The sequence below is a fragment of the Macaca fascicularis genome, chromosome 18 (assembly GCF_037993035.2).
Source record: "Macaca fascicularis isolate 582-1 chromosome 18, T2T-MFA8v1.1".
Lineage (NCBI taxonomy): Eukaryota > Metazoa > Chordata > Mammalia > Primates > Cercopithecidae > Macaca > Macaca fascicularis.
In genome coordinates, this window is record NC_088392.1 from 47,850,457 (window position 1) to 47,866,477 (window position 16,021).

A 16,021-nucleotide genomic window follows, 5' to 3' on the forward strand; every position below is an offset into this window, starting at 1 on the left:
GAAGAGAACCAGCATTTACTCTGCACCTACTATGCATCAGATACTCTACCAGGTTACTTACCTGTATTATCTTACTTGTGAGAAAGAACTGTCTCCACTAGAATAATAAGGACACTAAGCTGCCAAAGTAAGTTGCCTCATCCTACCAAACAAGCGTTAAGATGTACTTCTGGAAAATGAACCCAAGTCTCTCTGACTTCAAAACCCATTCAGACATTGCCTATGAGTCAACAAACAGGTACATGTGTCTTTGTATGCAGACTTTTATAATTTTTTTTTAAAAATGGAGTATCATATACACTGCTCTGTAACTTTAAAGTGACAATAATGATTTCCATGGCATTCTCCTCATCTTGATCATTAATAACAAAGTTGGTAGATAAATTTGATATATGAAAGTATTTAAGACACTCACTTTTTCTTGATTTGTAAGATAATATCTAAACTTCCAAACAAGATCTTGTTCTTCATATGTAAGTTGTTTGGTTGGTGGATAACTCACAATAATCTAAAACAGAAAAAGAAAAAGAAATAATTTTGTCAACCATACATGTCCTATATATTTCCATTTCACTTAATATTTTTCACTTATTTAAATAATTCTATACTACAATTATTATACAAACAAGGAAAATGTAAACACAGTCAAGTAGGCCTTAAATTTGCTATAATTATGTGTCCAAAATGCAGTTTAAAGGAGAAGAACAGAAGGTCATATTCCATAGGTAAATATTTAACTGGAGAGTTCATTTAATTCAACCAGAAACAAAACATAGCAAAATAACAATGTCCCCTACCAGAAAAAGGAAAAATGTGCACACAATAAATTCTTTTAAAGTCAATGCATACAACAAGGCATGTGTACACACTAAGTCCTCTCTCAGGCAATGTCTTAGGGTCAGCTTCTAAGAATACTATCTATTGACATGAAAGAATATAGTATTTGCAGTTCTGTCTCCAGAGATAATAAATTTATGGAAAGCCCCAAATGATAACAGAACTGCTGATCTGTGAAATTATGAACATGATGCAGGATTCATCAACCTGGAGAAAATGTGCATCTAAATAATTTTTAAGTGAGCTGATAGCTATCAGCTTCAACTAAAACATCCATTTAACTATTTTTAAATTAACATTGCATAATTCTCTTACATTTAACTGATCTCTCGTGGCAGCATTGGGTTTGAGATCATGGTCAGAAGGTCCACTTCTTAAACTCCGGGCAAGCTTGTGGTGTTTGCTCTCCACTAAATTCTCCTATAAATTATTTTAAAATATTGACAATGTAAACTTCACCAAAAGGAAATTTCAACAGCTATTCATAAATAGAAAAGGTACTTAGAAGCATTTAATAATATTTAATGTTTTATTCTGATCCAACTTTAGCAGTCTTCTGTGTATCTTAAAAATATGTATACTTCTCAAGACTGGGAAACTAAGTATGCCTTAAACTCCACTAGTCCCATAATATACACATGTCATTAAAGCTTCTTAAAACATCTTCCCTTCACTCTCCACATATTCAGGGTTTCCATATCCTCTAACCAGTCAAATATCACCATCACTGTAAAATCTTCCCTGATAACACAGACTAAAGCATTTCTTCCTCCTATCAGCTACTAATGACCCTGTGATGTCACTGTATTATCACCGTAGCAGTTATTTAAGCTATCAGTCACTGAGGGCAAGGACAATAATCACAACGCTTGAATATACACATCTGGTGCTATTTTACCCATGGACAAAATTATTAGTTTTAACCATACTGTCATTGCCTAAAACAAGATATAAATTTATATTATTTATTTCTTATTGCATGTGTGAATTGTCTGTTTACGTCATATTCCTGATTTTTTTATTGGCTTTATGGTCCTTTGTCCTTCATTTTTAAGAGTTCTTTATACACCAGCCTTAATATATCTGTAATGTATGTAGTTAAGTATTTTCTCCCAGTTTGTTAACTGTCCTCTGGCTTTGTTGGTCTCTTCAGCCATGTAATTTTTAAAATTTAGTTAAATTTATCAATCATTTATTTTATTGTCTCTGGATTCTGAGTCACAGTAAAAAAGTCTTTCCCTACCCTGACAGTAAAATACTAGTATGGTTTCTTTTTTTGAGACAGGACCTTGCTCTGTTGACCAAACTGGAGTACACTGGCATGATTATAGCTCACTGCAGCCTTGACCTCCTGAGTTCATGCAATCCTCCTATCTCAACCTCCCAAGTAGCTAGGACTACAGGTACGTGCCACTACCTGGCTATTTTATTTTTTGTAGAGATGGGGTCTCCTTAAGTTGCCCCAACTGGTCTAGAATTCATGGGCTCAAGCGATCCTCCTGCCTCGGCCTCTCAAAAGTGTTAAGATTACAAGCATGAGCCACCATGCTTGGCCTAGTTTCATTTCCTAACATTTACATTACAGATCCATTTGGAGTTTATTCCTATGTATGGTATGAGGTATGGATATAATTTTAGGGTTTTTTTCCAAATTAATTCCATTCCTCAGCCTTAAGACTTAGTGAAGAAATGCCACCTTTATCATATACTAGATTTCCATACATACTTGGATGTATTTCTGGGCTTTTAATTCTGTTCAACCAGTATATTGGTGTACATACATGTGTCAGTACCCCATTATTGTAATTATAGTCTGTTTTATTGTCAGATACAGCTGTATATCATCTCAGTCCTACCCAAAGTTTACATTTAAAGTGTGTTTCTCCGTTTAACAAATAACTATGACTACAGGCTGAACTGAATTTCTTCATACTTAGTGTGTGCTCTGAATATCAAAAATGTAAAATATAATGTGATTTTATACTGAAAATTCAGTACCAATTTGAGATATATTAACTGGATTCTACTATACTATACATAGGAACTGTTGAGGTCTTTAGAATGTTCCTACTAGATCCTCAAATGGCCTTTTCTTTTTAACTTTTTATACTCTACTTTCCCCACTGCCCATCTCTTCCTTTGATATTAGGCCATCAGCCAGCCATTCCTGCTTTCATGACCTGTACTTATCTCAATCATCATGTTTTCATCATCCAATGTCCCAATTTTAATCCACTTTGGTCTGATGAGGAAGGTAAACTAATCTAATTAGAAATGAATAAAATTAGAACCAAAAGAGTTGGAATGATGTAAATGAACTGTAACTGCGAAAATCATGGTATCTACTGTGCTGCTAAAAGGAGTTTGTGCCTACAAGTTTGTAATTCTAAAGTCATCTAATTAAACCTCTTTTGCATTGTATGAATTCTTATCCTCATATCCCTGAGAGAAAGCTATCATCTCAAAAATTCGTTAATAAGAAGGTATCCCACCGTCATCCAAGTTATCATGTTCCAAATTGAATAGTTCTAGGGATACAGCAATCTTCCCTACTTTCCAACAAATGGGTCTCCCTAAAATTTTGATGCATTCATTCTAGTTATAGAATCCTCCTGTAACATGCAAATTCTCCTTCCGTATGATGACAATCTTTCAAATACCAGTTCTGTCAAGTCTTCACTTCAAGATTACATCCCCCCAACCCGAAGAAAGAAAAAAAAAAGGACTATACTGCCTAGCTCTTTCAGCAAATCAAATAAAATGGATGCCCAACCCTAGTCTACCCTTACCTTAGTTTTAGGATGTCGATATTCTTCATAAAATTCCATCAGAAACAGAGTCTAGATGCTAAAGTGAATTTATGAATCACTTTTAGGTAACAGAGGCAGTTACATATGACTTTATTTAAAGAAAGTACATGATGTGGCTAACTCACAATTACTCTGAAGAAAAGTATTTTCATAAAAAAATTTGCACAATAACTTACCATAGACATCTGGGGGTCAGGAACTTTCACTAATTCAAAACTTGTTAAAATTGGAGATGATTCATCACCGTCCTAGATTACAGAGCAATAATTTTTTTAATAAAGAAATTTAATCCAATAGGAAACAGTATATGATGTACACACCAATGTATTTTAATTCTATTTGATGAACATCATTCTTACCTCTAAAGAAATCCTTATCTTCTTCTAACAATATTATAAAATACATATCCACTTTGTACCTCTCTTTGGTTGATTATGAAATTATTTTGAGAAAAACTCTAACAAAACTGTGACTAAAGTTTTAGATATATGAGGTCTGGAAATTAGATTGTTTTGAGTTGTTCCTTTTCTTTTAAACTTCGTTCATATAATAACAGTGGATTTTTAAAAACGTGCTAATTTTCAAACTCAGAACAAAAAACCACAGACTATATGTAAAATATGGCACAATGGATGTGTTGCACCACTTGCAAAAACTAAGTGGTAATTTTTCAAGGTATCACAATTGAGATCCATTCAAAGGAGCAGAATTTTAAGTGTGGGGTTAATATTACTCAAATTTATACGCAGCCAGAGAATTACCAACATTGTTTCTCAAAGGTACACCTGCTCAATATAATCTAAACTTGAATAATAAAATCAATCAATCATTTTTTCAGAAATAAAGCCATCCTATTTTGTTGGTATTATCACCTTTGAAGAATGTTGGCTTTTATTTTTATCCAATGCGAGAAAGGTAATTCAACATAAAAATGTCACTGCCAAATATACTGGAAAAAGGCTAAACTAATTAAGGTCAAAATTCACTTCCTCATGATTGTATATCTAGCATCAAGCTTTTCTGTCAATTTCCAAATGCTAGTATGTTTTCAGTTTTAAATACGGGCAACAAACTCAGGAGAGACTGAAAGCAGGGAAGCACTGTGACTTTACTTCAGTTCAGTAATTGAGTCTTACAGAAAACCACAAATTCCCACAGCCGTTGTTTAACAGGCTTGTTCTCAGTCACAACACCAGAAAACACATTTATCAGCCCAACTGTGACAAGTAATCTTCACTAAGGCTATCTGTCACAAAAGACAGGTGACAAGAAAGTCTATTTCCATTAGATTCAATACACTGGCCCAGCAATCTTTACACTAAGTGGAAATATGACAGGGTGAGTAGACGGGCATTAATTTATGAGCAATTTTCAGGAAGTGGTAGAAAGGGGTCAAGAACCTTTTCAAAAATACTTGAAATTCTTCTAATTTCTATTCTGTTATTATTTCATCTGCTATCAAAGCTGTCTTTCAAAGGATCCTTCACATCTACAACGTTTCAAAGTACCTTCTCCATTAGCATGTTTCTGCAATACAAACTCTATGTGGGCAGAAAATACTGCTTTTAATGAAATGATATATAGTATAAAATATAAAATACGATTTTATTAAAATGCACTGGTGACAGAACAGTTTCACTCACATTTCCCTTTTTTGATCTATTTTTTCTAATAAATTAATAAGCAGTATTAAATAATCTATCCAAGGAGTACCATTTGTAAAATAAAAGGCAGAAACAAGTTAACACTTCCTAGTCTTTTACTAACATGGAAGGGATATAAGTTAAAGACAAAAATATGAACAGTAACTTGAAAAAAGATCATAAATAAATGGTAAAAACTCAAAACTTCATTATGAAAACCTTTCCAACAGTAATTTATAAAAGTATATATATTTTAAAGAAACACTTGTGACAGCTTTAATAAACAATAAAATGTAAATTTAATTTAAAAGGACTGCTTCTAATGAACAAATACACTGCATATCAGCTTGGTCATACGCTAGAAGAAATATTAATCTATTAATCTACTACTATGCCATGTATCAAAAGTCTGTCATCATTTACGCTGATTTAACATTTGTCGACTATTAACACAATAACAGAAGACATTTTATGTGGTTTCAAACTATGTATACTTTAAAAATTTTTTTATATTTATTTTAAATAAAGATGAAGTCTCGCCATGTTGCCCAGGCGGGTCTCAAACTCCTGGGCTCTAGTAATCTTCCCGCACAGTCAACCACAGTGCTGGGATTATAGGCATGAGCCACCATACCTGGCCTGCATACAATTATTTTCTGTAGTACTTAAATATATAATTATTTCTGTAGTACTCAAATGAAGCACCTTCTACAAAAATATAAGGAAGATACTTTCAAGTAGGTACATACTAAACACAGAACTACTTTCTGTAGCATAATGGGCAGAACAAAGCACATCTATAATTGCATATTTGTTATTACCCAGCTTGATGGTAAAATTGTTGCCTTAATTTTGCATCTGCTGTACAAATAAATGAACATTTCTGAAGTATTTCATAAGTATAAGTTAGTGAGGGCCACATACAGACATTACACATACCCTCAAATAACAAACAGACTCTTAACTTTCAATAAATAGCCTACCACTTAGAAATATAATTTCCCCCTTTCATTTTCTCAATAAATAATATTAGTAAATAAAGTCATTACTTAGTGTCCTACTTGCCAATTTGCAGAACAATTAATCACAAAGTTTTTAATCACTTGCATACTTACTGAATTCTGTAACCCAGAACTGCATTACATGAGTGATCGGCTTTTGTAATCTTGTTGTAGTTATATGATTTGATTTGTGTATACATAAACAGCTGCTGCTGACAGCTGTCTGATGCTACCCTGCAACCAAGTAATTCATCCCAGCAGGAACAACAGTAATACTTTTTAATGTTTCCTCTCCCCTCTAGAGACCAAAAACAGTTCCAAGGCAAATACCTTTTCATAATAAACAATACCATATTCCTTATCATCACACTTGACACATCGAAACTCAACCATCAGGTACATGAAATTAGAACTTCGTTTTTCACTCTGAAAAAGAAAAAAAATGATTTTCATGAAAAATGATTATTTTCAACATTCTCTTAAAGGATCAGTATGCATCATTTTTCCCAATTCAGTAACACACTTATCTATCAAATACAAGTCAAAACATAACACATTTTTATTTTATTATATACATGTAGTGTGTTTTACACAGCACTATTATTTCATTACAGACAGCACTACTGTTTATTCAGTGGTGTCTACCATGCACTTATAACTGCTTTCTCAAATTGAACATTTTTGGTGTCTTCAGTACTTTGGGTTTATAATCTTGAAGGTATTTTGCACACATGTTCATGACAACTATTCTATTTCAAAAATAAAAAGAATGGTTTGTCCTTCTAACAACTGTAAGCTAAGTTCACCCTTAACCTATATGACTAAACTATAGAAATCAATATGTGTAACAAAAATAAAAAATAAAAAAAGTGTGCAACCTAAGAGGCCATTTGAGTTTACCAAGTAGAGCCTTTACAAGTTTCTCACAATTTATAAATGGTCTTAAAATGATTTGTCACTTGTAAATTTTTATCCACACTTTAAATATACTGTGGAATAATTACTTCTTGTTCCAACATAAAAAAAATTATTTATATAATTGTGTCCCCTTTAAAATAAAAAAGCAAACATGGTCACATGTCACTTAACAACAGGTACACATTCTGAGAAATGCATCATTAGCCAGTTTAGTCATGTGAACATCATGAAGTGTAAACACACAAATCTAGATGGTATAGCCTACTGCACACCTAGGTTATATGGTATAGCCTATTACCCCTAGGCTACAAACTTGTTACTTCAGGTTAATTCAAGTTACTGTACTGAATACTGTGGGCACCTGTAACACAACAGTTAAGCACCTGTATATCTAAACATACCTAAAAGAGAAAAGGTACAGTAAAAATAAAGTACTATAATCTTATGGAACCACCACTGTACATGTGATCTGTGGTTGAACGAAATGATGTGATGAGGCAAATAACTGTATTAGGGTGATGATGAAGTGAAAATACAATGAAGTCTAAAGGGGTAATTAGCCTTGACCCAAAACACCTGTATAAATGGTTTGAGCTCTAATATGTAAAATCACCAGGCATGGTAGCTCACACCCGTAATCCTAGCACTTTGGGAGGCAGAGGTGGAAGGACTGCTTGAAGCCAGGAGTTTGAGACTATCCTGGGCAACAGAGCCAGACTCTACAAAAAACTCTGAGACTATCCTGGGCAATAGAGCCAGTTTGAGACTATCCTGGGCAATAGAACTAGACTCTACAAAAAACTTTAAAAATATTAGCCAGGCCTGTAGTCCTAGCAACTTGGGAAGCTGAGGCAGGAGGACTGCCTGAGTCCAGAAGTTTGAGGCTGCACTGGGCATACCAGGGTAATCCAGTCTGGGTGACAGAGCAAGACCTTGTCTCAAAAGAGAAAAAAAAGAAATGATAATAAATAATAAAGGTCTGAAGAGGTTACTTACATTATTCAGCTTTATGAAACATATTATAGTCTATTTTGGTAATGGTAATAGGGTGGTAATGGTAATTTCTTTTAAAGAAATTAAAATGTGAAAATATGAAAAAGGCTGGGCAAAGCACACTCTTAACATTACATTTTCCATACCCAGTGATATCTAAGTTTAAGAAGAGAAAAACGTAAGTTAGTATTATGAGTAAACTTTTTGAAATCTGACTATTATAAAATTTAAAAAGTAAGCCTTTCTTCCAGTTTAAGTATATAAGAATGTATTATGAAGAAATTTAGAAAAGGGACCAAATACGAGAATTGAATGTAAATGTTGTTCAACATCACTACCTTTATTTTAAAATAAAAGAATGCTAAAATCTAACTTTTACAATGGTTCACTGTAAAATTAAAAACTTCTCTCTTTCTACCTGCTGAAAATTATTTGGAGAATATAAATTAAGTAAGTTGTGGCTGATAGTCATTATAAATTAGACAAATCACAAATTGATGTCCTTGTCTCCTAATCTGATTAAAAATATTATTATTATTTATGTTCTCTAGGTGTGGAACATTAGGCCTAACATCTGGTATTTTAGAGCAAATATACAAAAAAGGAAACTATTCTTGTTACAACTTCTGGCAGGACTCTCATTGAAGCCATCTTTATTTAAACATATACACTGGCTCATATACAAGGTCAAGAAAAAAAAATCACTTAAATCATGCAACCTTACAGAGGGTGCAGTCCTATATGCACCCTCTATAGACAAGCGATAAATTAATTGAAGAGAGAACTTGCTGAAATGATTTATGGTAACTGAAGTGAAAAGCTGGCACTGTGCTGATGGAAGATTTATCCAACACTGACTTGAACATGAGCTGATATGACAGAGAACCCACCACTGAGGCATTAAGCCTGCACAGGTTTCACTCATATGATATTTAGAACATCTTACGATATCCACTACCTACTTCATGGTTTGACATTATGTTAAAATATAGGGAAGGCTGATACCTCAAATTTTCCAGTTATTAGTATAGAATTCCCAGCTACAGGGGTTAACCCTAATAATCCTACATTTGTAAGATACCTAATAATAAACAATTCTTATCAAAAAATTGTTAATTTAAAAATTTACAGAAAATATTTTAAAATAAAAGAGGGATATAACCCACCTCATTTATCATTTCTATTTCTCTAAATGTCAATCTATCCAGCCAATCTACTTTCACCATGTGTCCTTGTCGATGAGCTTTGGTGAGCTGCAGAATAAATACAATGATGAGAATTTTAAAAGAGATCTAGTAGAAAGAAGGACCAAGAATGTCAGAATGGCAATGTCTGTTTCACATATGATACTTACCTATACACAAGAGAAACCATATGCAACTAGCAGGATAAGAAAGTTGGCAAGAGACAAATCATGATTTTTTTAAAGAAAAACAAATACATTTTTTTAAAAAGGTCCACAATTTGCCATATTTTGACATGATAAAGAATAATGAAGTTGTTCCTGAAATTATCTCCATGTTCTATATTTCTCATATTTTGACTATTACAAAAAGATGGAATTATATAAATAGTTTCATGAATGGGAAATAAACCAGTTTTTTCTTCCCAGCTTTCAATGTATCTAACCAACATGAATAAATGACAGTTACAGGTAATAAGGCATTTTTCTGGGTTTATACATTAATATTCTAAGGTTTAAGCTTACACATACGCATGTATGCTTTAATTTTAGGGAACGGTGATAAAAGACTTCAGTTTTCTAGAATAGCAGTTGGTAGAGTCCTGTGAGGTCTTATGTACCAATCTAACCTTAGTTTTATAAATTAAATAATAATTCTTCGACTCCTTCAAATCCATAGAGAATTCCAGGTAAGTTCCAAGGTCCTCAAATTAGAACCAGGTTTTGAATTAGAATGTGTAATACTAAAAATCAACACCCCTCTCATTCCTTCTAAACAAATTGACAGTATAAAGCAAAACTGGACATGAAAGTTTTACATAGTAGCTTATCTATATCAGTTTCTTCCACTTCACTGTCCATATCATGACAGCATTCCTACAAGAACAGCAAACACTGCCATCAATTTTCTCTCTCTTGTAGACCTAAAAATCTTCACTATCAATCTTTTTTCTCTTCCTCAACTCATCACAACTATGTGGTCACACTATTTCAGAAATAAAAATACTAACGTCACACAAAAAGCCTGAAGTTCATTTTAATTAAAAAAAAAGTAATATCAATTTAGCTTTCTTCCAATAATTCCCTCTCATGTGAGGTAATTTCTAGATGAAAATGTATGAAAAGTTATTAATAAGTTTAGCATGATTACAAAAAGCAGCAACTAAATATTGTGTTGGCTCTGGTGAAATAATAGACAAATATGCGAGCAACATGGAAAGAGACCTAGAAATAGTCACAAGGAAACCAAAAGATCAGGCAATGTGACCTACAGAAAAAGAGTGATAGAGTAGAAGCCGGAAGACCGGAGTTCCAACCTTAACACTCCATTTTCAAACTATGTCCTTTCTGAACCCACATAAATAAAATCAAAGTATTAACGTCTATTCTTACTCCCAAAACTCAAATAAAATAACAGATGCAAAATATAACAGGTGGTATTATTTCATGCAGTCATTGGAAGCTTCTATTCTCACTCACTTCGCAATATGCTGCAAATTGGTTTTCCAAATAAATGAAAATATAAAAGGTCATTTTACATCCTTTGCTTGTACGAATGAAATAACAATTAGTAATAAGAGTTTGTATATTTCCTAGAGGAATGGAGTAAAAAATAACATTTATTTACATGCCAAATTATAGGCCCTTTTTATAGCCACACTATTTCATAGACAATTTTGACCCCCGTTTGCAGATGACTATCAACTACTACTATGAAGCGGCCAAGCTAGGGTTTAAATCCTGGTCTATATGATTCTAAAGCCTATACTCCTACCACCAGTCTCTGCTATCCTCTCTACTGATGTACAATGAATTTTAAGTGAAACTCATTTCTGTTATTTCTTGAATATTAGTTTTGTATTTATGATGCAATAGTTGATCCACTACTAATTTCCTATGAGCAAAGAATTGGCAGTGGTAAATTAAGTTTAGATGAGGGAGAATATGGTGGGAACATTTTCCTCCTTTACTAAAACTATTCAGACAAATTAGAAATGTTCTAAAGCCATTTTCACTAGCTCGCGAATTTATGTTTTCTGCTAATATATATTATCTCCCATATAGCATATGATTAGCTTTCTAATTTGAATACCAAATATGACCGATTGCACAAGAGCCACTAAAGAATGTATGGACAGCATGCCAGTACTCAAATTGGTACAGTCACTATGAAAATAAGTTTAAATTATACTAGAGAAATTCACATTTGTGCACCATGATTTGCAGTACAGAAAAATTAGACACAAAAGAATGAAAATGTCCATCAATAGTAGGAACTGTTAAGTAAACTACACACACACTATGAAATACTATAATCAGAAAGAATGGGAAAAATCTGTATGCCTTAATAGGAAAGATATTGTTGACTGCAAAACTGATTGTGAAATTAAAGGTACCATTTATGCTATGGAAGTTGTTTGCATGTCTATCTCCTGTACCTGACTTTGAGATTGATGGCAAAAATTCTGTGTATCTGAGTTAATTTTATGATTTTCACAGATTCGAACAGTTATCACTCAAAATGTCTCCTAGCTGCCTGTCCTATTTACCGATTACTCCATAACAAACCACCCTAAAACTTAGTGGCTTAAAACAACATTCATTTTATTGTTTCTCTTTACTTTTTTGGCAAAATCATCTTCTTGAGAGACATTTAAGTAATTTTTTCTTGTAGTCTCACTCATTGGTAGTCACAATATTGTATTCATTGGATGGTTGGAGCTGGAACATCCAAGCTGGCTTGACTCACATTTCTAACACCTTGGTGATAAAGGGTCGGCTTAGCTGGGATACCAGGGTGGTAGGGCCTCTCGTTCCCCACGTATTCTCAGTGCTGTTCCCTCTTCAAGTGGTTTTTCAACTTGGTCACTCCAACAGAATAGCTGGACTTCTTACATGATGGCTTAATGTTCCCAACATGTGAAGAAACCAAAGCTGTCACACTGTCTTGCCTAGAACAGATGCAGCGTCACTTCTGCTGCATTTCATCAGTTAAAATGAGTCACAGGGTAATATAGATATAATGTGGAAGAGTGTGACTATCAGAAGCATATTTTATTGACTATCAGAAGGCACATTCGTTTCATATTTCATTTCATTGAGTTAGTCTCCTAAGAGACTAGCTACCACAGTGCTGACTTATCAGAGAGTCTAAGCACATAGTACAATTAATTGTTCCACTGCAATGGAGCAGGTGTGTACAGTTTGGAGATGGCAAAGTCAGCTCTTGGCTGGACTTTAGGCAGCAGAAAAAGTCTAGAACTAGCTATCACAATTGCTAAATGATCCATCGCTGCCTTCCTCTTCAGAATAATCTCCTTCAACTCTCCAATACATTCACCAAACTCCAGCTAACACAGTCTCTTCTGTTTCTTCAAACCATAAAGCCGTTTACCTTTACTGCTTAATGCAGGTGAAATAGTTATTAATAATTGCATTAATTTTTATTAATTTTATAAAACTATAAAGCACTATGTAAGCTGTAACAGCTATTCTAATTACTCCATAACCTATGTCACTTCATCTCTTATGGGTGCTGATAACAATGTAGATATACTCGAGAGGTTTTCATCAGTCCAAAGCAACTTCTAGTTATCCCCAATCCAGGAACTTCTATAGATACTAAAGACCAAAAATGAACAATAAACACAGGTGGCATAACAATTTATATTTCATTTTGGATCTGAAATGTCAGTGATTTGGATCTTTCCAAAGAGAAAACCTGCATTCTGTTAAGCAGCAGGGTAAAAGTAGGGCAATCTGTTTCAATTACCCGTGAAGAAATAATCCTCACTAGGATGCCCATTCTAGGATGGGGACAAGTCAAGAAATAGGAAAAGAAAAAAAAAAAAAATTCATTCTCTCTTTTTAAAGGAACACAAGTTTCTTACAGAATTCACAGGAAGTCACAAAGAGTTTGGAAGAAAAGTCCACTGTCACACACACACACACACACACACACACAAATGGCATAATTTAGCCCTAACTTCTCCAAGAATGAAAGAGCAAGGAGTTTTAAAAGGTATTTAAATAAAAGAATCCACGAGATCCAAATAACAACACGCCTGGGAAACTTCTTGGAGTACTAATTCTGTATTGTCAGATTTAATAGAAGAACAAAAAGATGTGCTTGAAGAAGATGTCTCAGATTAGTACGTGTCTAATAAAAGTATAAAGGACAGAGCCAAAAGTAGGCCAACTTGCTGCACTGTGTAAGAATAAGACCAGCAGGGAAACAAATTTCGGAGCAGACAGTGATCCTTGGAAATAGACAGACTTCCATGATCATTAGAACTCACAGGTCATTGCTCCATATTCTTCTCTGCTTTACTAGACAAAAAAGGTTCCTGAGTGCAAGAGCTATGAATGGTCACTAGAAGCTAGCATTTATTCATTCAATGCCAATTTATACTTATTGAAAGACTTTCTATGTGAAAGGATGATAAACATAATGAAAAACAAATGTAAGTATACTCTGATATTCTACCCAAAGAGCTTTGGGGCTTCAGGGGAAGAGGTGGCAGCTGGAGAGAGAGAAAAAAAAGAAAGATTCCTGCCCTTGGTCACTCTTCCCTAATCCTTATATACTCTCAATACAAATATATGTAACTTTCTGGCTATTAAGTAACGAACTTCCATCATGTCCTCTGTCCTTGAGATGAGTATAGAATGTTGAACAAAAGAAGCAAGTTCTCTGCCCTAACAGAACATCAAGGTGGAAATAAGTGAGTTATTTAATATAGTAAGCACTTAAAAGTGTAACTATAAATTGGAACAGTGATATGAAAGTAGTACCTTATGATTGATAACTTGGAAATACAAGATATGAGCAAATCAAGTAAGTTGTCTAAAAACAACTTAAAAATATAATCCTCACTTTTCAAATCAACAGAAAATGAACCAAGAATTTCAAACATTTTTAATATCCAACCATAGAAGACTGCTGAAATCAATTATGACTTATCCACACTATGCAAAACCCTCCAGCCTTTACAAATTATGTGGTAGAAGTATCTTAAATAACCTGGAACAATTTTGAGACACCATTAAATGTAAAAGCAAGGTTCAATTAAACACACAGATATGGTATGATTCTAATTTTAAAATAAATGTACACATATTCATCTATAACACACATACATTTATTAATTTACTGAAAGCATATAAACTAAAGTGTCAGTGATTATCTTTGAGTGGTAGGTAGATTGGGGTGACTTTCATAGTCTTCCTTGTGCTGTAACAATATTCTACCACTGTAGAAGATGTATATTATCTTTGTAGTAAGAAAAAATCAGTCATTTAAAAGCTAAAGTAATTTAAGAAACAATTAATTGTGGAGAAAGCTCTGTTGGGAAAACCACTAAAGATTAGCCTTTATAAAGATAATGCTAAATAAAGCAATTTTACTTCATAATAAAAGCTCAAAGAATAAAGCCCTATCTCATTAACTTAACCACCTGAAATAAAATAAATATGATTGCTCTCTCACTTTCTTCAAAGGGCCTTTCACCTAGATACAACTACAAAACCATACAAATTAGAAGATGTTACTATTTTTCAATAGGTGTTTAATAATGTCTGGTACTACTATATACAAGAGACTGTTTTTCCAGTAACCCTTTATATGATTACACAGGGTTGCATTTTGTCAATTACCTCCCATCTCCTTCCTCTAAACTCCCTCAAGTTAAAGGTCATAGCTTATCTCATTTGACTCTAATGCCTCTCTTGAGTCTAAAATAGAACTGAGCTAAATTAATGAATACTTGAACAGAGTAGCATTATTTGTCTGCTAATACAGTCGCATGGTGCACTAGAATTCTATTACTAAAAAAGTGTAATTCTTTAAAAAAAAAACAAGACAATAAGCATCTCAAATCAAATATAAACTATGCAGTACCTTTTTTTTTTTTTTTTTTTTGAGACAGGGTCTCACTCTGTTGCCCAGACTGGAGTACAGTGGCGTGATCTCGGCTCACCGCAACCTCCGCCTCCCAGGCTCAAGAGATTTTCCTGTCTCAGCCTCCTGAGTAGCTGGGATTACAGGCGTGCACCACCATGCCTGGCTAAGTTTTTTTTGTATGTCTAGTAGAGAAGGGGTTTCAACATGTTGGGCAGGCTAGTCTCAAACTCCTGACCTCAAATGATCCACCCTTCTCAGCCTCCAAAAGTGCTGGGATTACAGGTGTGAGCCACCAGGCCCAGCCAAGCTATGCAGTAATTTATAACTTCAGACCAAATGCAGTTGTATAACATAACTTATTTGAACTACTGAGATTAGAAAAAGAATCGTGTACGTGTGCGTGTTAGAGAGTTTGCATATGTTTATGTATTTAATTCTTGGTAAGCAAAGAAGTTTCTTCTAGTTTCTTCTATCTTCCTGATTAATGAAGTCTTGGTCACAAATCTTCAACTTTACTTTCAAACTGTACATGTAAATCTTATTATTCAGGAAGAGTAGTATTTGCTTCATAAAAGTTTCATTTAGTTAAACTTCTTGAAGATAAATCTAGCCTTAAAAGTGTCTTACTATTTTTCTGGCAGAAACTATAACTGTAAAGACAGAAAATAGATTTACAGAACATAAATCAATACTGTTTTAGGGCTCAACTTTACACTGGCAAAAACTAATTTAGT

General features: G+C 33.7%; 1 protein-coding gene across 3 annotated transcripts in view; it reads right to left on the reverse strand.

Moving 5' to 3' along the window:
* PIK3C3 (phosphatidylinositol 3-kinase catalytic subunit type 3) overlaps positions 1-16,021 on the reverse strand; it is a 138,980-nt gene that overhangs the window by 95,365 nt on the left and 27,594 nt on the right. For all 3 annotated transcript variants that reach the window (XR_012427135.1, XM_045377795.3, XM_045377794.3), the window contains 5 exons: positions 9,369-9,455; positions 6,622-6,717; positions 3,824-3,895; positions 1,153-1,257; positions 416-508 (listed from right to left, as the gene is read on the reverse strand). Coding sequence is in view for 2 of the 3 variants with exons in the window: in XM_045377795.3 (XP_045233730.1) it covers positions 416-508; positions 1,153-1,257; positions 3,824-3,895; positions 6,622-6,717; positions 9,369-9,455 (453 nt within the window). In the remaining variant the exon portion in view is untranslated. The remainder of the gene's footprint in view (positions 1-415; positions 509-1,152; positions 1,258-3,823; positions 3,896-6,621; positions 6,718-9,368; positions 9,456-16,021) is intronic.